Genomic DNA, 22,070 nt, shown 5'->3' with positions numbered 1-22,070 from the left:
TTTCCCACACACGCGTGTTCGAGCACATCGTTTTTGTATCATGCGAAGTGCGCACGGGCACATATGAACAGCACTTGGAACAGTCGTATCTGGCATTTTTAGCGGTTGCGTTTTTAAGAAACGAGGCGTGTGAATATACTGGGGCGTGGGCGCGTGCCGACTGCCCCCCCCCCCCCCCTTCCCCCCCCCGTGGACATTTTGACTCCTGGAAAATTACACCAACCATTTCCGGCATCAGAGCAAAGCTAAGTTGCTTCTGCCTGCTCTGAAATTCTTTACATTGGAGCACATTGCTACTACCTACCAAAATTGTACTCACATTTTTACGGATGGATCGGTGATAGATACATCACCTGCCATAGGAATATGGATCCCGCCAACCCGCACAAAAGTTACCGCTACACTAGGTCACAAAACGTCGTCGATGGACACTGAACTTACTGGCCTGCGCGCTGCATTTCAACACATTTTCACTTCTCCAGTTCAGGCATGGGCAATCTTCACCGAACCTCGAGCAGCCTTTAAGCTCCTGATGGTGCTGCCAGAAGAGAAGCTTGCTCAAGAAATTAATGAACTGCACACGCAGGCAATAAATACCCACCACGTCATTGCTCTCCAATGGCTTCCATCTCACTGTGGTGGGGCTGGGAATGACGAAGCCGACAGAGCTGCTGCATCCGCGCATTTCAGCACAATTATTACTGCAGTGCCTTCCACAAGGCGAGACGAAGCGACTCTGGTGTCATCGGTTGCCAAGAGCTCTAAGCGATTGCTGTGGACTTATCCAAATAAGACCTACGTGCCGTTGCACACAATAAACCCAGAGTGCCGATTTCGGATGCCAAGCGGTCTGTGCGAGCGAGATGAAGCTGTCTTGCATCGCATCACGCTCAATATGGCTTTCACTGAGCATTTTCTTTTTAAACTTCGCCAGGCTTCTTCACCTCTGTGCCCGACCTGTTCAGTTCGCGAGGATCTGAAACACATTCTCTGCGCATGTCCTCGCTACGAATTTGAGCGTACCACAACTAGGCTTTCTTTGGGCCTGCCCGTGTCCGCTCAGATCTCTTCGAAGCATCTTTTTGGGTCCTGGCTTACTACAGGCATGGCAAGTCGCACAACAAAGATGCTCTTAACGTTTCTCCGGAGCATTGGACTTGACAGTGAGCTATGAACTGTCGAACAAATGACTATATCGCCTGATTGTGTGTGTGCTTTTCATATGCGTCTGTGTGTTTGAGCATTCATGTGCAAGTGAGAGTTCTTTTCATATATTTTCATCACACCTTCACCCCATCTGGTTAGCAAGTCGGGCGCCTAGCCTGGCCGACCTCACTTGCCCATTAAAGATATCTCTCTCTCTCTCTCTCTCTCTCTCTCTCTCTCTCTCTCTCTCTCTCTCTCTCTCTCTCTCTCTCTCTCTCTTCTCTCTCTCCTCTCTCTCCTCTCTCTCTCTCTCTCTCTCTCTTGCCTTATGAGCGGCCGCTGCTGTCGATGCAGCCATGGTTGAGTCTCCTCCGAACATTTCTCGGTCTTTCGCAAACACAGGCTCAAAGCGTGGTCCCGGAGCCTGCTTAGGCGTAGTGGTTACTTGCAAATTCTCCCTTTTATAGACGATAGCCTTTATTCAGCTACCTAAACGCGAAAATTTTGTTCTGTCTGTCTGTCTGTCTGTCTGTCTGTCTGTCTGTCTGTCTGTCTGTCTGTCTGTCTGTCTGTCTGTCTGTCTGTCTGTCTGTCTGATTCATTGATTGATTGTGGGGTTTAATCTACACCTGAACTCCGAGGTGCGCTGTAGTGAAGGGCTCCGGATTAATTTTGACCACCTGCGTATCTTTAACGTGCGCTGAAATCCCAACACATGGGCGTTTCGCTTTTCGCCTACATCAGAAAAGCAGCCACTGCGGCCGGGATCGAACTCGCGTCCTTGGGTTCAGTAGCACTGCGCCATAGCAGAGTCCTTCAATGCATTGAAGGACTCTGGCCATAGCCACTGACCTACCGCGGCGGGTGTCTGCCTGTCTGTCTGTATGTATGTTTGTCTAACACCTGTGCTACACGGCCGTTTCAAAGGCCTTCCGAAGGCCGTTGAACCATTTGTCTATCGAGTGTCCCATTGTAAATTCACAGGGTGCACTTGCAGGCGAGCGTTCAATTGTCAATTGAAAGTCGCCGTGTAGCACAGGTATAATTCTAAAATATGATAAAATACTTCATGTCAACACTTTTCAACAAAAAGTAAACACGAGACAAATTTGGGGCGAAACGTAGATACATAACTGAAACTAGCAATGTTCTTTTAATGAAAAATAGACGAGGGCTTAATTCTTGCGATAGCAAACAAAAAATTTGTTAAGAAGTATATTTTAAGCTCAAATTACAAAATAGCTCGCACTAGAGCCTTGAGCCAGTGACTCCAGCGACAAGCACAACAGTAACAAAAGGCGCCAACAGATGGCGCGCCCGCTGTGAAAACGCGGGAAAATTTAATTTAATTTAACAAACCCCCATTGCCTTTATCATGGGAAAACCGAGCCAGGAGGAGAGCAGCGTGAGAGGTGGGCGGGGCAGAGAGACAGCTACGCCGCAGCGGCACCAGGAAATTATCGTCTTTGGACCACATTTGCAGCGAAGCGAGCAGATACGCGGCCTGTTTTGCTTTCTTGCAATCCTCGTTCCCTGTGCGAAGCTATCTCCCGCGAACATTTCCAGTTTTTTACCGCTATTTTGAAACAGTAAGCCCACGCGTATACGGCACGTGCTGAGGCAAAGCATAAGCGCAGCAGTGAGGAACCCACTTGACATGCCGCATTTTTCTTCGATGCGACAGGAAATCGCCTCTCAGCGCATTCCAGTCGGCTTGCGTGCGTATCCAGTGTCGCGCAAGCAGCAGCCGAGCGCCCCGACTGTTCGGCCCGACGCAGAAGCGAGGGCCCTTTGAGAGTTCCCCTTTCGCTCTGCGGGTGACCGCGGAGGGCACCTGGACGGAGGAGTGAGCGCAGCCTGTTTGTGCAGGACGCCGGTTTCCTGCGAGCTCAGCGGACGTGGTCTGGCAACTGCGCGACAGCGGAGTCGCGCCGTCCTGACAGCGACCCGAGGGCAGCATCCTGGTGCACGCACTGACAGCAGCCATGGCCGACTCAGCACGGTACGCCTGACTTAAGTACTGCCCTTTCACTCTGTACGCCACCGCTGAGGTTCCAGCCTAGCTAGAGCCTCTAAATAAGCTCGTATGTAGCGGCTCTGGTGCGGACCTTACACAACGCGCGCGCCAACGGCCGAGAAAGCGCGCACGCCGCGCGGAAGGGGCGGGCCTCTCGGAGGACGCCGGCAGCAGCAGCCTCGAAAGGGCGCCTCGAAAGGGCGGCTGACAAAGAGAGGGCGAGGGTTGGCACCGTTTCAAAATAGCGGGGCTGACGCTAGAAAAGGGCTTGGATTCATGGCTGAGCTGCCGTGTCCGTGTACTTCCGACGTAATGTTTGCTCGCACGCAGACACTATTTTTGCTCTGGACTTGGGCCTCTCGTCTTCGTAGCGAAACGCGAAAACGCCGACAGCCACGAAGCTAGCGGATTTTCGTAGACGTGTGGTTTGCGCTAGGAATGGCGAAATTCACGTTGTTTCATCGGGATGGTACCGTCGCAGTCCAAGTGCGAACGAACGCCGCCAATATGTAATGACGCTGCAGCCATTATTTTCTTTCGCTGGACATTTGCAGCCGTTGCAGCAATTTTCTGTTCTTCACGAGAGTGGGAAGGAACTTAACAAACCAAAACGCGTTGGCTTGCACTTCTTTTTGTTTTCCAATGCCGGGAGCGAAGCGGCAAACCGGTTCGTTCGTCCGTCTTCCGTTGCGATCCCCGGCCGCTGCGACCAAGTCGTCCCGAGCGGCCGCCTCAGCTGCGACGAGCGCAGCCGCTTGTCGTGCCCGCGCACGCGTAACACCTGCAGAGAGCGATGACACACGCGGCTCGGCCCCTGTGTCTCGAGCTTCGGCGCAGAAAGTTGAGTCATGTAGCTAAGCGCTTGGAAACACCGACGTCAGGAAGCCAGTGCGTTTCGAGGCACGCCCCCAACCCAATCTTCAAGCATTTCGGAGGTTTAACGAGCCACAGATACTCATGGGCTATGAGTCGCACCGAAGTGGAGGGCTACAGGTTAATTTCAACCACCTGGGCATCTTCAACGTGCAGGGAGATACCGACAAACGGACTTTTTCGCTTTCGCCACCATCAGAAAAACGTCCTCCGTGGCTGGGACAGAACTCGCGTCATTTGGCTCGACAGCACACAACGCCTTAGCCACTGAGCCACTGCGGGAGTCCCAACCTTCATCCTAACTTACTATGCGCATGCTTTCATCTCAGTGTGCACGGAACAAGGTATGCGTGTGCAGGAACAGAATCACGAGCTCTCCATTATGAGCTCGCGTGTCTTCTAGCGCCTTACTTGCGTCTCATGGCAGGTGGAGTATTCTGTTCGTATCATTTGGACCTGACAAGATAATTATGACTGGTAAGAAACCAAACAAAGCGCCTTTTTTGGTGAAGACTAAAATACCTAATTTCACTGTCGGCTTGTCTCATCCTTTGCTTGTAACTTACAGCCCCTTTTGCGAAGCACTGAGAAATGTAGCCTACAGATGTTGTTATACACACAAAGGATGTTCTTTCTGAGTTGACAAGTGTGACCCCTCTCAAAAATTTAACAATGTCACGGGAGCGTCAACCGGTCGGTAAGCTAACGTCTTTTGACAGTGGAAAGAAGCCAACCGTTAGGTAGTACTGACATACTGATAGTACTAGTACTGCTAGTACGGAAAGAAGGGGTGGCGGTGTACTTCTCGGTATCAAACAAACACTCTCGTCATTTGTTATTGATACCAACAGTCCCCTTGAAATAGTCTGGGTTGCTTGTGCAACGCTGGCTACTAAGGCTTTGATAGGGGTGCGCTATCGCCCACCAGACAACCATGGGTCTTTTGTAGATGAACTCCGCTAAAGTTTAGCTAAGGCCACTAAGAACTACCCGTGCGATAACATTTACCTTTTCGGTGATTTTAATTACCCACATATCGATCGGACACAGCTATCATCTTCATGCCGAGAGTCGAATAACTTCCTCAATTTATTATTGGACTTCAATTTATTTCAGGTCGTTAATCAACCTACGCGTGGTGCAATTGTACTAGATTTAATCCTTACCTCCGCTCCTAGCTCTGTCAATAACAATTTATACCTTGATGGGTTCAGTGACCATAACCTACTCCAGTTACTCCTTGACATTCCTCTAGCAAACACAGGCTCTACGTCTAAAAAAAATATAATAAGGCAAACTACGATGCTATGAACATTGAACTTGAAGGTTTTTCGAGTCGATTATTCCTCCCTTTCTTCTCATTTTGATCGGCTAATAAGAATTGGCTCCTTTTCAAAGATAAGATGTTAGCGATGATTGACAAAATTCGTTCCTTTGATTACGATATCTAACGACCAGACAAATCGGTGGTTGAACAAGCCACTTAACAAATTGCTTAACAAAAAAAAGCGCTTATACAGGAATGCAATGCGAAAAAATAATCATTCAGCCTGGCTAAATACCGTACCTCTCTCAAAGCTTACTGCTCCTCCTCATCTTCCTCTAAAGATAAATACTACAATAACGACCTGGCCTCACTACTTAAAACCAATCCGCAGAAATTTTGGTAAGCCATATCCCCCGACTATGGCAATAATATTTCCCGGTACGACGCAAACCAGGCACTTCTCTCTGATCATGAATGTTCACTAGAATTTAACAAATTTTTCTCATCTGTATCCGCGTCGGAAGATCTTTCCACGGTCCCGTTCGTACCTGACCTGGATTGCACCTACATGGCACTCAATGATATCACTTGCGAAGGCATCTTTAATCTCATTGACAACCTCAAGACATCTACATGAGCCGGCGTTGACGACATCAATTCCAAAATACTTAAGAACACTGCACATATATCAAGCCTTTTTTTGTTTCATATATTTCGTCAATCATTGTCGTCTGGTCACCTTCCCGAAGATTGGAAGATCGGAAAGATAGTTCTCTTATTTGAGGCCGGCAACAGAAATTCCCCTGATAACTACCGGCCAATATCACTGACATGCATATGTGGCAAACTTCTTGAACACATTATCGTTTCGCATATATTCTGTCACCTGGAGTCAAATCATTTTTTCTTCCCTAATCAGCATGGCTTCAGAAAAATTATGCGACACACAGCTATTCGAATTTACAACTGACCTGCATTCAGGCATGAATAACAACAAACAAATAGACTGCATTTTCCTTGACTTTTCAAAATCATTTGACCATGTAGCCCATAGCCATTTAATCTCGAAGTTATCTGCTCTGCGCTTGGATTATCTAACCTTATCATGGCTGCGTAACTTCCTACACTTCGCAAGCAGTTTACAGTCGTCAATAATGCTTTATCTTCCTACTGCTACGTAACGTCCGGCGTCCCGCAGGGCAGTATTTTTGGGCCCTTATTGTTTCTTATTTGCATTAATGACTTGCCCACTAGCATATTATCTTCCATCCGTCTATTTGCCGATGCCTGCATCCTTTACCGCACCATTAATAACGCTGACAATCACCTCACCTTACAAAATGATCTTAACCTTATTTACAGTTGGTGTAACAAGTGGCAAATGACCCTTAATATAATAAGGGTCATATATTATACAAGTGCATAATAATGTCTTTTAGCCGCAAAAAAACAAATTCTAACTTTTCCTGCGTCCTAAACAATGAACAGATTTTGCGACCATCATCGTACAAATATCTTGGCGTACATCTATCACCCAATCTATCCTGGTCGTTCCATATCACTGCCATCAGGGCGAAAGCATCTCAAACTGCAGGATATTTGCGTTTGCGAAAAGCTCCCTCTGACATTCGCAAGTTAGCCTATTTGACTTTGGTGCGCCCACTGCTCGAGTTTGCTTCCTCAATATGGTCCCCATTTCAAAACTACCTAACCACGATGTTGGAGTCTGTGCAAAACAGAACCACTCGTTTTATTTCAGGCCCTTTTGATCGCCATTTAAGTGTAACAAAAATAAAAGTGGATAATTCACTTGTGCCTCTGGAAAAACGCCGGTTCGTTGCTCTCCTCTGCTTATTTCATAAAGATGTTCATAATAGTAGGCTGTCACCATTAAGTAACACCAGTGCGCATGTCGAGACGACTTCATAATCAGTTTAGTATTTCCCGCATTTACGGCAACACACGTGCATTTAATTCATCGGCACTGCCTCGGGCCATTTCCATGTGGAATGATCTTCCAGATACCATAGCTTTCATAGCTGACAGTACTAGATTTCGGGAACACGTGTGTCGACATTTTTCATGTTAATGACGCACAAAACGACTTTTGCAATCTTGTCACATTTTGTGCCTTGTTTGTTTTTGATTGTGTTTGCTTTTTTACTTGCGCAAAGGGCAGTTCACTTTTCTGTTTGAGCGCCATTTTTATTTTTTTAAATTAATATGTTGAAATCCTCGTTTTCTTTTTGTGTGTATTACCCCGTGTTGAGATGCTAGCATCCGCTGTATTAATGCACATAGAGATTTATGTCCTCTTGCTTTTCGGTACAACACCATCTTTATCCTTTGATTTTACTCTAATGCTCTTGCAATTATTTTGTATTTACCCCCCCCCCTTACTCAATGATAGGAGCCTGTAAGGTATTGAGAATAAATAAATAAATGCCAAATAAGCCCCCACCAGCGTAAGCATCGTCTGCTACATTGTTCCCTTTGGAATTGCTTTGAAATGGCATACTCCCTATTACGATCACGGTATCCGCGTGGTTTTATTTGCTATGAACCCGCGTTACGCAAAGCGCACGCGCATTTGCACTGTGCGTTTGTTCGGGCAGCATTACGAATGAAAGCGACACGGTTGTCGGCTTAAACTTGCACAAATGCGCGCATAGAATAAACACAAGCGCGCTATTTAACACCAACGTCTGTGATTTATTTTCCTCGAAAATGCCATGACGACAAAATACAGCCTTGTTCTGTTTTAAAGAACTAGCCTTGGTAAATCACTCAGCCTCATTCCAGCCACGAAAGACATTTTTTAAAGGGAAAAAAAAACGCAAAAAATATTGCGCTACAGTGACGTCACCAGTGGCGTAATATAGGGAGCAGTGATGTTATATGGGCCAGCACTAAAACATAGTTATCAGTATGCCAGCTGCAGGTTAGCATTCAAGCGATACGGTCAAAAGTTACTGCAGGCCCCACCAGAATCGCCCAGTCAGTGAATACCATGGGAGTCGCCACTGCAGTGCTTCATCGATTTTCTTTCATATCCCCATTATTTGTTCGAAGTTTGCGATAAAATTGGAACCATTGTTATTGGGACAAATCAGTCTTTTGAATGAACCGAAACTGTATTTTATCGTCATGGCCCCTTTGAGAGAGAGAGAGAAACTGAGCCGTTGCGCTGGCTTGCTACGCTAGATGATAGAAGAAAAAGAGAAAGAAAGCAAAAAGAAAAAAAAGAAAAGAAAAAAAAAGCAGAAAAAAAAACCATAGAAAAGAAAACGTCATTTGATGCGCCCAAAATTTGAAATCACAAAACTGTCCAGTTCTGTGCTCCGAAGAAACTCCAAGAGAGCTTTGATTGCACGTGCAGCCTGACTGAGACCCGACCAAGGTCGCAAAACAGCCCTCAGTTCAAGCCCCGCACCAACCTGCCTGCACAATGATAATATTAGTTTCTGTCTGTGCACAGTGTACTTTGGGCACACGCATATAACGTGACGAATGTCTTCTCGTGAGCCACATGTGGAACAAAAAGGTGAAGATGCCTGCAGGATTTTGTAGAGGTAATGTCCGGCGTAGGTCACATTCAAGCGCAGCCTATGCAGAATGGCTTCCACGCGTTTGCTGAGTCCAGGTGGCATTCTGAAGGTGCACTTAGGATCAATCGCGTGAAGAGGTGCGTATTGCTGCCTTGTGTCAGTCTAGATAGACATCTGCGCTTTCAATGAGGTTGATGAGGCGAGTATTGCCGCATCCTTTCTCGTGAATGGGATCGGCACAGCTTGAGTGCAGAGGCTGTGGGCAGATCAGGCGGCTTTGTTAGCTGCGTCGTTGCAGGCAACTCCGCAGTGGGCAGGCTGCAGATCTACGCTGTGTCCCCTTTGTATAGCTTGTAAGTGCAAAATATTGATTTCCCAGGCCAGCTGTTCTTTTTGAAGTGATTTTAAGATCTCGAGTGCTGACGTGGCGTCTGTAAAAACAGCCCTTTGATTGGCCGGCTGCTTTAGAATATAATGAAAAGCAGCGCGTAATCCAGCTGCAGCTCAGTAGCTGTCGTAGAAGACTTGTGGCTAAGTAGGGCGCAGATGGGAGTCATCGACGAAGGAATGGAGATCCCTATCGCCGACGATGTACCCTTTAAGGCAACCCCTTGCTTGTGTAGAAATTTAACGCTCGCATCAAGTGACAACCGAGATGAAAAAATCAGCAGAATCAAATGTGTCGCGTGTTTGGGGCCAGATCAGAAAAAACCGGGGTGTGTGTCATTCCCAAGGGAACAGCGTAGCAGACGATGTTCACGCGGCGGAGGGCTTATGCACTGATGCACTATAGTCCGCAGTGACAAGGCGCTGACTGGCCGATGGATCGACGCTCCAGTGATGTCCCTGAATTTTTTTTAGGGTGCACGTATACAGCGGAAAAATTGTGAGAATAACTGACTGTCAACCTGGAAAACACCATAACATACGTCAAAAAGAAAAAAACTTACGCCCATCTTCCCGCGAGGGAACCCTGGTGTGATGCGACGCATCGGGAGGTTCAATTGGTGTTTCAGTTGGGTTGATTCTCTAAATCGAGTGAAATGTGTTGTGAACGCGTATGATGCATTTCCATCACATGCGAGTGTTCTCATACGCGGGAAGATGGGCGTATGATATTGGATTGTGTCAGCCCACTCACTGAAGGGACCGTCGCTTCCATCACGTCTTCATCAGAAGAATCAAGTCAAGCACGACGTAGTCAAGCACGAAGTAGTCAAAGCAAGGTCACGTCAGTGCGAGAGCGAGCGCTTGACTGAACCGCCGCGGCGCGATACCCGCTTTATATTCACAGCGATTGAAGGAGAGGAGACAACGGAGGAGAGTCGCGCATGCGCGCACTTACGCGCACCGGAGCAGTTGTTAACGCAGCGAAGCGCGCGCCAAACAAGCGCGCCAGCTGTGGTATGCTAATGAGCCGGAGTGAGAGTGTTGCACACAGCTGTGGGAGAGAAGAACGGAGGAGGGATGCGGACGGACGCCGCGACGACGACGCAGGAGGGACATTTCCGAGAGCAAGAGATGCGTCGCATCTAAAAAGCATAGCTATACGGTGCAACGCGCGCGTACTGAATTCTTAAATGATGGATATTTCAAGCAGTATGCAGAAGTATTTTAGAAAAAAAGAATTCGAACAAAGTGGAACAAACATCGAATAAAAACGAGCCACTGAAGGGCGCTAGGGCTGACGCTATTACGAGAAATGCAAGATCAAGTGTATACCTTCATACACAGTTTTATAGGCTGTTCAGAAACCCAGAAAGAAGACGTACCGCTATTTCATCTTGGTCTGCGGATGTTGCCTCCCCTTGCAACAGCGGCTTTTTTTTTCTTTTCATTTACACGAAAAACTGGCCCTTGTTATCGACACATAATCAGAAGGCCATCCGGTGGGAAGAAAGCAAAACCTCCCGAGGCCCTTCAAATAAACAAGAAAAAAACTTTCGTCCGCAAATCTGCCTTTATCAGCCGGTGTAAGCAGTGCATGGCACGCGGGCCTTACCCATACATCCAACAGCGAGGAAACGCACTTCGGAACGCGCAGCTTGAGCTATTGCCGACGCAGGATGGGGAATTTCCGCTGTCTTCACACCGGAAGGCCTTCTATGCGTCGTTCTATAGAAACGGCCAGTTTTCCTGTTATGTCAATGAACAAACACTGTTTCAAGGTGAGGCGAAATCTGCCAATAAAACGCGTATAGAATCCCGCGCTTGTATCGACAGCCCAATGAGCGGTTTAGTCGTGGCTTGTGCATGGTTCTGATCACCGCTTGTCCGCTTGGAAAACACCAGAGCGTGCGTTCAATTCCCGGTACTTGCAACTCGTGAAATTCTCGAATCTGCGCTGAAAGTGCACGCGTACGCATGCGCACAAATGTGCAGGTTGGTTGGCGGCCGTTTCTTCCGCAAAATTCCACGTTTCCCGACGATCCGTAAAAATGGTCCGCTTAGGTGTAACGAGGCATCCAGGCACGTGGAGTGTCCTCCCCATGGTCGCAAAAAAGACGCCGGAGAGGAGGGCAATTCCGCAGGTTAAACATTTATCCCCGCTTTGGTGTAGTAACGGCCACAACCTCCCATGAATACGCCAATTAACACTCGGCCCTCAGTCCCCAGCGGCTGCGAAGCAACTGACCACGGCGGCGGTCAGACCTGTGACGCAGCAGAGGGTGCTAAGAATCCCTGGATCCGGACAGGCCGCCAATGGAGGGGCGGCAGAAAGTTAGATGGGCAGATGAGATCAAGAAGTTTGCGGGGATAAATTGGTCACAGTTGGCACATGACCGAGGTAATTGAAGACTAATGGGAGAGGCCTTTGCCCTGCAGTGGGCGTAGATAGGCTGGTGGTGATGATGATGATGATAATAATACGTTCAAATCGGGGGTCACGCTGCAGGGACAGGCTACAAATTAATGGAGAAAACCGGCGATATTTGCAATGCGCCGAAATGTATCATGCTTGCGAGTGTGCCTGCCGCCTACCACCATCACAAAACGGCCGGAAATTGAACCCGTGACCTATTGTGCTTCAGCACAGCGCCCTGCAGTGCGTATATATGCAATATTAATTATGACGGCACCAAAACGTTGGCAGCCTTAGCTGTTCAGTCATGATCGATGCGAGGGTCATCTTTGATTCATTGCTGCTCTCGAAGAATGGTTCCCCGTTTTTTTTTTTTTTTGTTGTTGTTGTTGTTTTCAGGCGTGCCGACCCCCGCCTTCCTTGAATTGTTTTCAACCAGTGCTCAGCGGGATTCTTGTTTGGCTGAAGAGTTGGTTAAAATTTAAAAAAGGATTGATTAATCGGTTGGCGTGGTTTATAGCGCTAAAAATGAAGAATGAAAGCACAGTCCTTTTCTTTAAATACAAAAAACTTTATATGCTGTCTAAGGCTAAAAATCCATCATTGGAACCAGGGAAGAGGATCGAAAACCCGCGCTCCGCCATCTAGCTAAACTAAAACAAAAACCCGCAGCAATGACCGCAGTTGAACCTAAGGACAAGCACTCTGTTTTTTCTTACTCTCGTTGTCCATGCATACCATACATATATATATATATATATATATATATAGAGAGAGAGAGAGAGAGAAAGCGGAATCGTCTCTTCAAGTTCTTCAAATGTCTGACCCATCGAAGAAAATGCAGCAACGAATTCATAAGCGTTTCCTCAGACAAGCATGAAAATTGGGGCCGATAACGTGAAACAATTAAAGCGACGTTCGGCGCCAGGTGTGTAACCGCTGCGACGTAGTGGGCTGACATTAAGCCATGCCGCATGACATCACGTTAATTTTTCGATGGTTTCCCCATTTTTCAGCATAATTATTACACTCTATTGCACGGTCGCTCAAAGTCGCTCAAAGTGTAAACAGCACTGAATAGATTGTCCCGAAATCGCCGTGAGATAGCACATCGGTGGCGGCGCGCTATTCTTTCCGTCGCTGGAGCTCCCTTTAACTCACGGGCGTGCATATCCGGATCTCGATAAATTCGGCGCTCATACCACGAGTATAGACCACCCGTCCCACGACGCGTCGGACTGTCCTGCATTGATGACTATTGAGCACTAGAATCCTACGTTTTGAGGGTGAATGGGGAGATCCAACGATGCCAAGTCTTGGGGAGTGTGCATTGCCATAACTGGGGAGCGGCGCGTTCAATTAGTCGTACCACGAGGAGACGCCCCCTGAAAGTCTATAGGAAGAAGCTCAGCGGCCCCTTTATTGTGGCCTAACAGTTACAGGAACACGAGGGAGCTAATTACTGCCGCGGAGCCCATCGGTATGGCCCCCCGAGAACTGCAGTCACGCCCGCCTTTATCGTTGAAGGCACTGCAAGAGGGACTTTTTTACTTCCGCTGATGCACGTGGTGTCGCAGACCCTATATAATGCAGAAACAAAAACTCTTTAAAAGTTATGAAGTAAATTATTGCTATGTCAATGCCCCCCTCCCGAAATGTTGTCAGCGTGTCCCGCACTTTCTAGTGCGAAGGTGGTCACCCTAAGAACGAGTGACCGCTAGCCACAGGTGGTCAGCTATACTTCGATAACGCTCCCGGCTCGTCACTACTGAATTCGCCGGCGCGTCTCGATCGACTTTTACGATTCTGTAGCACGTGCAGATACCGAAGAGACACTTATAATTCGGCGCCGTTGCTGTGGTAGCACTGCCGGTCTGTCGCTCGAGGGTTTTCGGTGCGGACCGGAGGAATTCGCCAGTGTCTTCTATTCACAGCTGACTGAAAAATTTATTTTGCCCTCTATGGGTTTGTAAATGGACGTGAGTGCTTTGAGCATGGCGCTGCTACATCACTGCTCGTGGATTTCTCAACATGTGTGACTCGTGGACTATGGGATGCTATGGGTAGTGTTCCGCGTGCAGTGAATACCGCGTATATGGAAACCGCAGGGGCAGAGAGAGAGAGACTGTAATTGTTACAGAGACTACATGCCTTTGAGATTGCTGCATTTCTGCTGACTCTTCTGTGCAGCACCGAGAAATCAGGTTGATCCCTCGTGCAAATGAATCTCACAGCACGGTGTGAAGCGTGCTTTCTGAATAGCACTAGGTGTATTTTATTGGCGCAAGGACGTGTATTTGAGCCGCAGTGCACTGACGAACGGCCAGAAACCACGAGCCGCTCGCACCCTGCGAAGCCGAACGGGCTGCTCGCAAAACGTTTTGCGAACTCGTGGCTCGCTGCTTCGAAGGGCTCGGACCTCTTGAGATAAATGCAGTTTCTTTTGGCGCATGTCCCGTTGGCTTCGTGTGAAGTGTCGCCATCATGGTCGCCACGTTGCTTGCCTGCGCGCTGGGCGCTCAGCTTGCAAGCGTTTTTGGCCGAATGCCTTGTCATGTACGTAGATGGCGCTATCATCTTTAAAGGAGCCATGAAGACAATACACAAGTTTGTGTTATTCGAAAGATTTCGCGTTTTATAGTGCCCCCAGTGCCGTGCCGTGTTTCATAATGCCCCATCTGAATGCAAACGATCCATTATTCACTCAGAAATTATTTAATTTAAGTTAAAATTTTGATTTTACGGCTTAATCGTGCGTTTTCGTGGTCTGCAATGACATCACAGGGCATTGTTTACCGTTATTGAACCTAGATGGCGCCACCACACCGCGGCAAGCCTTAGTGCCTGCCCTAAGCAGCGCTAGTATTAAACCAAGAGTGTAAAACATGGTTATATTAGTCCTTTTTGGTAAGATGACATGTCATCACCCCGCTTCAAAGGGGAAACCAATAGGAATCATCATCATCATCATCAAGCCGTTTTCTGCCTTTGGTTTGTTTGTGAACGTATTTGTACCTGGCTTGTTTTGTTCATGGAGACAATCGTTTCGTGAAACATGGTGCTCGCTCGACAAATAGTCACGTAAGACATTGACGTTTGCGTCAATCGGCCAGTGTCGTCTGAAACAACCCCAAAGCCCCGCAGTCCTGTGCAGCTAAACCAAGCATAGTGCGCGCAGCACCAACAGCAGTATACGCATCGGTACTTCTATGTTTACGTGTGCTTTCGTAACTTCCACTGTTTGTCCCACCATTCTTAGGGCTTTAAAAAGAATGTGCCCTAAGTTTAAGCGCAACTAGCTCGTTCGGCAAGCTTATGTTGTCAGCGTGTCCCGCAGAGCTTAAAAGACAAGTTTATAAGCTCTGCCTAATTTGCGTTTCCTTTTGCCGCCCTCCGCCAATCGCAGGGCTGTCTGGTATAACATCATAGGTTCTGTTGCGGGAAATGAGCTAGTGGGTCGCATGGTCATTCCCTTTTCCCCTAATTATGTAGCTTATATGAGCGAAGTTTACATTAAAGGTGGTGTCAGTATGATTCTAACGAGGCAATCTTTTGAATGAACCAAACTTGCGTTTTCTCTTCATGGCTCCTTTAAGGCGAACGCATTAAGTGCCCCATTTTTCGAGTAAGCACCGTTGTCGTTGTTGTAGTTGTCCAGTCAAGAAAATGGCCGCCACTGAATAGAGTAAACAAATAAAAAAAACTTACGGGATCCGCTGGGATGTCAGCCCGGGTCGGCACAGTAGCAGGCAGTGCTCTACCAACTGCACTACTCTGCACGTTGCCAGTGCACAACAAAAGTTGTCGTTGTTGTTCTTCCTTTCTTCGCGGCACAGGCGCATTTGGGGCGCTGGCCAGGAATCGGGAGCATCGAGGGACGTTGTGCCCGCCTCACGAAATTCACAAAACTGTGGAGTTGAAACGTCAAGGTTTAGAACAGTGCGTGCCGAGTGGCACGTGAACGCGATGGCACGTGAGTAAAACAGGTGCACACCAGCTGCGCAGAACCCTAATTCTAGGGAAGCTGCGGCGCTTGCCAGTGTGCTAATGCTGACGCAGTTCGCGCCGTAAGACGAAGAAACGAAAGCGATGAGGCGCATACACGGTGCAGCGGAAAAGAAGACGGTTGAAGTGGTTCGCGGCGAAAGACAAAGAAACGAAAGCGAATAAAGAGACGCACATGCGATGTAGGAAAATACAAAATCTTAATAAGCATCGCCAGGATTCCGCCTTCAAAGCACGTAATCAGATTTAAGTGCCCCGAAGGAATTCCTTTTTTTACTGCGGAATCTGTAAACAGAGTTACGCGGCGTCCACTCCTGCATCGGAATGAAAAGGTTCATTCACCCTTTGAATGTCTTTACATGTGGGCGCTTCGCGAGTTTTTTTATTTTTTGTCATTTAATGTCATTCACAAAGCACAATAATTAATTGCGTCATTTGCGCATGTGTGTAAGCCACAAAACAATACAAATCTGGCTGATTAAGGCAAAAAAGAAGCGGGTGGAAGCCAGAATGTAGCCAGGTAGCCAACCAAAGTTTTTGTCGCCTACAGGCCCCGTCGAAAGTAGCCAATCTGGCGCAGTCGCCACCAACGACAGCGCTGGGGGCAATGCGATGGCCTTCCTGCCTCCGATCGTCACCGACAGCCTTCTCTTGTCGCTGGCCGGCCAACCGCTCTCCCTTTGCCGAGGAGGTCGTCGTGAGCCCGTTGCCGACTGGCCCCAGCGGCCTGACGGAGCAGCAGCGGCAGCCAGGTTTCGGCGCAGTGCTTCTGCCTTCGAGCCCGTGCTTTGACTTCCTTTACGGCTCCTTTTTTCCGCCTCATTGCGGTGGCCAGAGGCTCACGCGGGTGGGGGAGGGCGAGGCCGCTGATTCTGCCCACCAGCAGACAAGGGCTGCCGCCAATAATTTTAATGCGAAAGCATTAGTTTACTCGGTGGACCGAAAACCCGGCGTTCCTGGCACACATATGGCTCAAAAAATTACCGACAGGTAGCACGCAAAATACTGGACGGCTCAAAGTATAAAAAAAGGTGAATGAATACTCCGATTGGCTCCAGAGGAAAGCTCCTGCAAACAAAGTTCAATAATTTGGTCTGAAACAAAAAGAGGTAAATTTGAGCCCGGATGGGATTCGAACCAGAGGCCTCCGCAGTGCGAGACAAGCACCACATATCTGCAGCAGCACCGCAGCTTTTCTGTTTTCTTGTCAACACCGCCCCAGCTCGATGACCCTGGCTGACTAAAGGTGGGCCTAGTAAATGCGCTGCGGCCTTCGACTAGGAAAAGTATGTCGTAGGGCAGGTACTGAGGCTTTCGTTGAACATCTGTGGACTTTCTGTGAATTGATTTTGTAGCAGCTTGTTTCCCCATCCCGCACATCTGTTAATGCCCGGATTAATTGGAAACTGATTGGGTTTTTTTCTGTTTTTTTAGGGCAGCGCTGTTACCACTAGTCGCTGCACCCTGACACGTGGTTTATAATAAATTCTTTTTTCATCGGCTTACATGAGTAACTTGAGCATGCTGATTACACAGGCAGCAGCAATTAGGCGGGTGGCAAAGTTCGTTCTCGCTAAATGCCCTTTTGCATGGAGATGTGATGAACGCGAGTACGCGCCGGTTAATGCTAAGGAAGAGAAGAAAAAGACTCAAAGAGAAAAAAGATTATGATAATGAGAGGGAACGTTCGGCAATTGGAGACTCATGCTTTCGCAATCACTACACCACGAGGAGTGCTCAGGTGTCCTCGTACCTTTTTCTGCCGCAAGTTATTCACGAGTTAAACTTGCGCGCGCTTTTTAGCAGCTCGATCCTCTCACCACAATGATCAGCCAGTTTACAGTGCCCCCGAAAAAAAAAATGACAGAAAAAATCGGAAGGGTAAGTAAAGTACAGCCACCGCTTCCCGAAATTTGATTTTTTAAAGTTTTGGATTAGTATTTTTTTTTTCTTTCGTTGTTTTAATGTCTTTCCCTCCTCGTCATACGTTCTTCCTCTCTTTCTGTTTTATGTTTTCGTGGGTCCCCTCCCCCGTAATACAATCCTGCGTACGCCACTGGCGGTGGCAGTGCATTCGCTGCCGTCTCCTTGATTGTTCACGGAACAGTAAAGCCTGTCGCATCGAGCTGTAATGAAGTCCCGTTTGCTAGCAAACTAGTTGAAGCAGTCAGTATTTTCCTCTCGCGTCTGAACCCTCATTTCGAACTTACCATTAATAACTACTTAGTCTGTGGACACGCAGTTGAATTCATTCCACGCGGGCCACGTGTGCAGCGCTCCTAGAAACCGAAAACCGCCGTTGCTCTGGAAAAGCGCCAGCATGACGGGCGTCTGCAATAAGTGGGCATTTTACCCATTGGGGCCGCACTGTTCCCGGTGCTTATCCTAGTTTCCACATCCGCTCGTGATGTGTCATGGCGCGTGCTTCCTTCCGCGTGACTCGGCTGGCGCGCCGTGTTCTCGTGGCATCACTTGATTCGGCGTCATGGCGCCCGTTCCCAGCCTGCTGTTCCCCGTGAGCCTGGAGAGCGCCGAGAGCGCCGACTTCGACAGTGTGGTGATCGTGGGAACGGGCCTGGACGCGGACCATCTGGAAGGCGGCCTCCTCGAGAAGTACCGGGAGCCCCTCAAGGCGCACAAAGAGGTGAGCGCCTTCCTCCGCCGCTGCTGGCGTTCGCTGTCCGCCCTCGCACTCCCTGACCCATCTTTGCGCCGCTGGCTGCCTCAGATTTTGAGGGAACGCATTGCCCTTTACGTGTAGCCGCGACTGAAACCTCCCAGCAGGTCTTCGTGGAAGAACGTACTCCCAGGTGTTTCCGGCTATCGCCAAAGACACGCGAAGAAAGCCTTGACATGTGTACATTGCTCGCACAGACGTCACTGTAGCTACAGAAGGATGGCGAGTTGGGCTAGTTGGTTCATCGTGACCATATCGAACAGGCAGCGCAAAAAAGGACGGGACAAAAGAAGAATTAACGACGACACAGCGCTGAACTCTCAACAGAATTTTATTAGAAAAACACACACATATATATATACTCAATTCTGAAAATCCACGTGGCTTCCTATCATGTCAACCGCGATTACAGCAAAAGTAAAGCGTTGACAGACTGCACATGCCAAATACCACACAATTCGCACTGCACCAGACAGTAAAACAAATTCACTCTATCACCTTAGCAAACGCGATGACAACACTGACAAAATGCACGTGCCAAGGACCACACTACTGCGCACCGCGACCATTCAAGAACACATATTCACTCTCTGCTAACGACACTGACGGAACGCTGACGCACTTTTCTCCATTTTTTCTAATGTCATACGCTTCTATAATTTCCCGTACACGTTGGTCCTTATGTTTAGCAATTACTACAGTGTCTTGAAAGACAGGGACACACCCACACTTGGCACAATGCTGAGCAACATGGGAATACTTGTCGCCTTGCAACGTGCGCTTGTGCTCCAAGAGTCTCAGATTTAGGCAGCGCCCCGTTTGCCCGATATACACTTTCTGGTAGCACGAAAACGGGATCATGTACACCACTTCCACGCTGCAAGGAACGCATGGCTACACGTGTTTGACTTCGCAGCTTGTATGACTTCTTGTATGACTTGTATGACACGTGTTTGACTTCGCAGAAAAAAAGCCCTTACAAGACAAAGACAGATCAAAAACTTCTTACAACTCTGAATTCACTCTCTATGAGTTGAGGGCTGCCCTGAGCTTGTGCAAACCTTCAGCTCCAGGCGCAGATAAGATTACATACAGCATGATACAACACCTACACCCAGACACTCTTGAAACACTCTTACACCTATACAATAAAATATGGCTTTCGGGGCACATTCCACGCTCTTGGAGGGAGGCCATAGTAGTGGCTGTCCTAAAGGAAGGGAAGGACCCTTCCTCTCCCGCCAGTTATCGTCCCATTGCCCTGACAAGCTGCCTGTGTAAGCTCTTCGAGAAGATGATAAACAGGAGACTCGTGTACTTCTTAGAGTACAATGGTCTTCTCGAGAGCTGCCAGGCAGGCTTCAGGGCGGGACGATCTACCAACGATCAACTCGTTGCATTAGAGTCTTATATCAAAGATGCTTTCCTCCACAAGCAGTACTGTATGAGTCTTCTTTGATCTTGAAAAGGCGTACGATACTGCTTGGCGGTACGGCATCCTAAGTAATTTGAAGTCCTTTGGCATGTCGGGTAACATGATGAACACGCTTGCCAGTTACCTGTCTGAAAGAACGTTTCGCGTGCGAGTTGGAACTGCACTTTCTAGGGTTCATGTGCAGGAAAACGGCGTGCCACAAGGTGGTGTTTTGAGTTGCACTTTGTTTATTGTAAAAATGAATTCTCTTCAGAAGGCGCTACCACCATCGATTTCATGTTCAGTTTATGTAGACGACGTTCAACTCTCTTTCAAATCGTGTAACTTGTCTATCTGCGAGCGGCAAGTCCAGCTTGGTGTGAACAAGCTTGCCGGCTGGGCAGATAGCAACGGTTTTAAATTTAATCCAGGGAAGTGCACTTGTGTTGTTTTCTAAGAGGCGTGGCATTCGGCCGTATCCAGACATTCGACTCCACGGTGCCTCTATTCCTGTCAAAAAGGAACACAAGTTTTTAGGTATAATCTTTGACGAAAAGCTCACATTCATCCCACACATAAAACAACTAAAACATAAATGCTTAAAAACAATGAATATCCTGAAGGTTCTGTCGCACATCTCTTTTGGTGCTGACAAACAACTTCTTTTACGTGTTTTTACCAGCCTAATAGGTTCACGACTGGACTATGGTAGCGTTGTCTATGGGTCAGCCACTAAAACATCCCTCAGATTGCTGGACCCTGTGCTTCATCTAGGGCTCCCCTTGTCGTGTGGTGCCTTCCGAACTAGTCCAGTTGAAAGCCTGTATGTAGAGTGCAACAAATGGAACCTACAACGTCAGCGAGCATACACAGACCTCCTTTATGCTTTTAAAATGTCATCCTTGCCTCACCATCCTTTTAAATCAGTTTTTTATGATACCTCCATGACTGAACTCCTTTTAAATCGACCATCGTTCTCTGCGCCCTTCTCTTACAGAGTTAGAGAGGAAGCGTCAGAGTTTTCTGTCTCCTTTTTAGATACAATCCAAAGTTCTCTGACGGATTTTATAGCACCATGGCATCTCCGCCCTGTATCATGCGACACATCTTTCACAAATCTAGATAAAAACAGAGCTCCCACATGTGCAATTCTGCAGCATTTCGTGTATTTGCAGCAGAAGTATGAGTGCTCTGAATTTTATACGGATGCCTCTAAGACTTCCACCTCTGTGTCCTGCGCGGCGCATGGGCCCGGCCTTAGTGTCACCAAAACTCTGAATAGTCATACTAGTATCTTTACGGCAGAGGCTTACGGTGTACTTCTTGTTGTCAATCATATACTTCAAAGTCACATCCCACAATCCATTATCTATACAGATTCCCTCAGTGTTGTGCGGGCACTGTCGTCAACAATGCCTTCGAAAAACCACGTTGTCAATCTGATCGTCAAGGGTATTATGTCTGTGTATGTACGCAAATTTGAACTGGTTCTTTGCTGGGTCCCTGGCCACTGTGGTATAGCCGGGAACGAAGCAGCGGACCGAATGGCTGCTGCTGCTACACTCTCGAATACAGTAGACATAACCACATTACCCTACACCGACGTGAAACCACACATCAGACAACAACTTCGCAAAACATGGCAAACACACTGGAGTGAACAAACAGACAACAAGTTACACGTAATAAAACCACACTTGGGACCATACACCACCGACACACGTAATAGATACACTGAAGTTGCCTTGGCTAGATTACGGATAGGGCACACTCATGCAACGCACTCGCACCTTCTCACGGGGTCTCCAAGACCTCTGTGCAGCAGGTGCGGAGAGGCCCTATCCGTGATCCACATCCTTATACAATGTAAGGCACTTGACACAACACGACACAAATATTCCCACAACTACACACGCGACATATTCCACCACACCCATCATACTTCTTAGGAGATGAAGCCATGTTTTCAATCAAACACGTTTTCGAGTTTCTTACCGACGTAAAATTTTTACATCTCATTTCTCATCATGCATGTTGACAACCTGGCCCTTTGCACCAGTCATCTTCATTACGTTGTCTTTTACTTTGTTTATTTTTACTGAAATGTTCTACTTTTACTTCCATGCCACTTTCATGTAATCACTATTGTTTGGCGCTCTTTGCCCTTAGTCGGCCTTGCGCCATTAAACTCCAAACATCATCATCATCATCGCAGCTTGTATGCTTGGTGGCTCCTGATATCTTCTTGTCAACTGTGTTGCACAATATACTTAATTTGTTTGGCGCAGAGAACAAAACGTTTACTCTGGAAGGTACGGAG

The 22,070-nt window shown here is 47.8% G+C and overlaps 1 protein-coding gene across 3 annotated transcripts in view; it reads left to right on the top strand.

The window, feature by feature from the left end:
* LOC144147098 (putative aminopeptidase W07G4.4) overlaps positions 1–22,070 on the top strand; it is a 74,182-nt gene that overhangs the window by 35,279 nt on the left and 16,833 nt on the right. For all 3 annotated transcript variants that reach the window (XM_077679168.1, XM_077679176.1, XM_077679160.1), the window contains 2 exons: positions 3,016–3,148; positions 18,162–18,303. In XM_077679168.1, coding sequence (XP_077535294.1) covers positions 3,132–3,148; positions 18,162–18,303 — 159 coding nt within the window. In that variant the 5' untranslated portion in view covers positions 3,016–3,131. The remainder of the gene's footprint in view (positions 1–3,015; positions 3,149–18,161; positions 18,304–22,070) is intronic.

This window comes from Haemaphysalis longicornis, unplaced genomic scaffold (assembly GCF_048455015.1).
Source record: "Haemaphysalis longicornis isolate Haplotype H1 unplaced genomic scaffold, Haemaphysalis longicornis Haplotype H1 scaffold_1, whole genome shotgun sequence".
Lineage (NCBI taxonomy): Eukaryota > Metazoa > Arthropoda > Arachnida > Ixodida > Ixodidae > Haemaphysalis > Haemaphysalis longicornis.
This window is presented reverse-complemented; position numbering and strand designations above follow the sequence as displayed.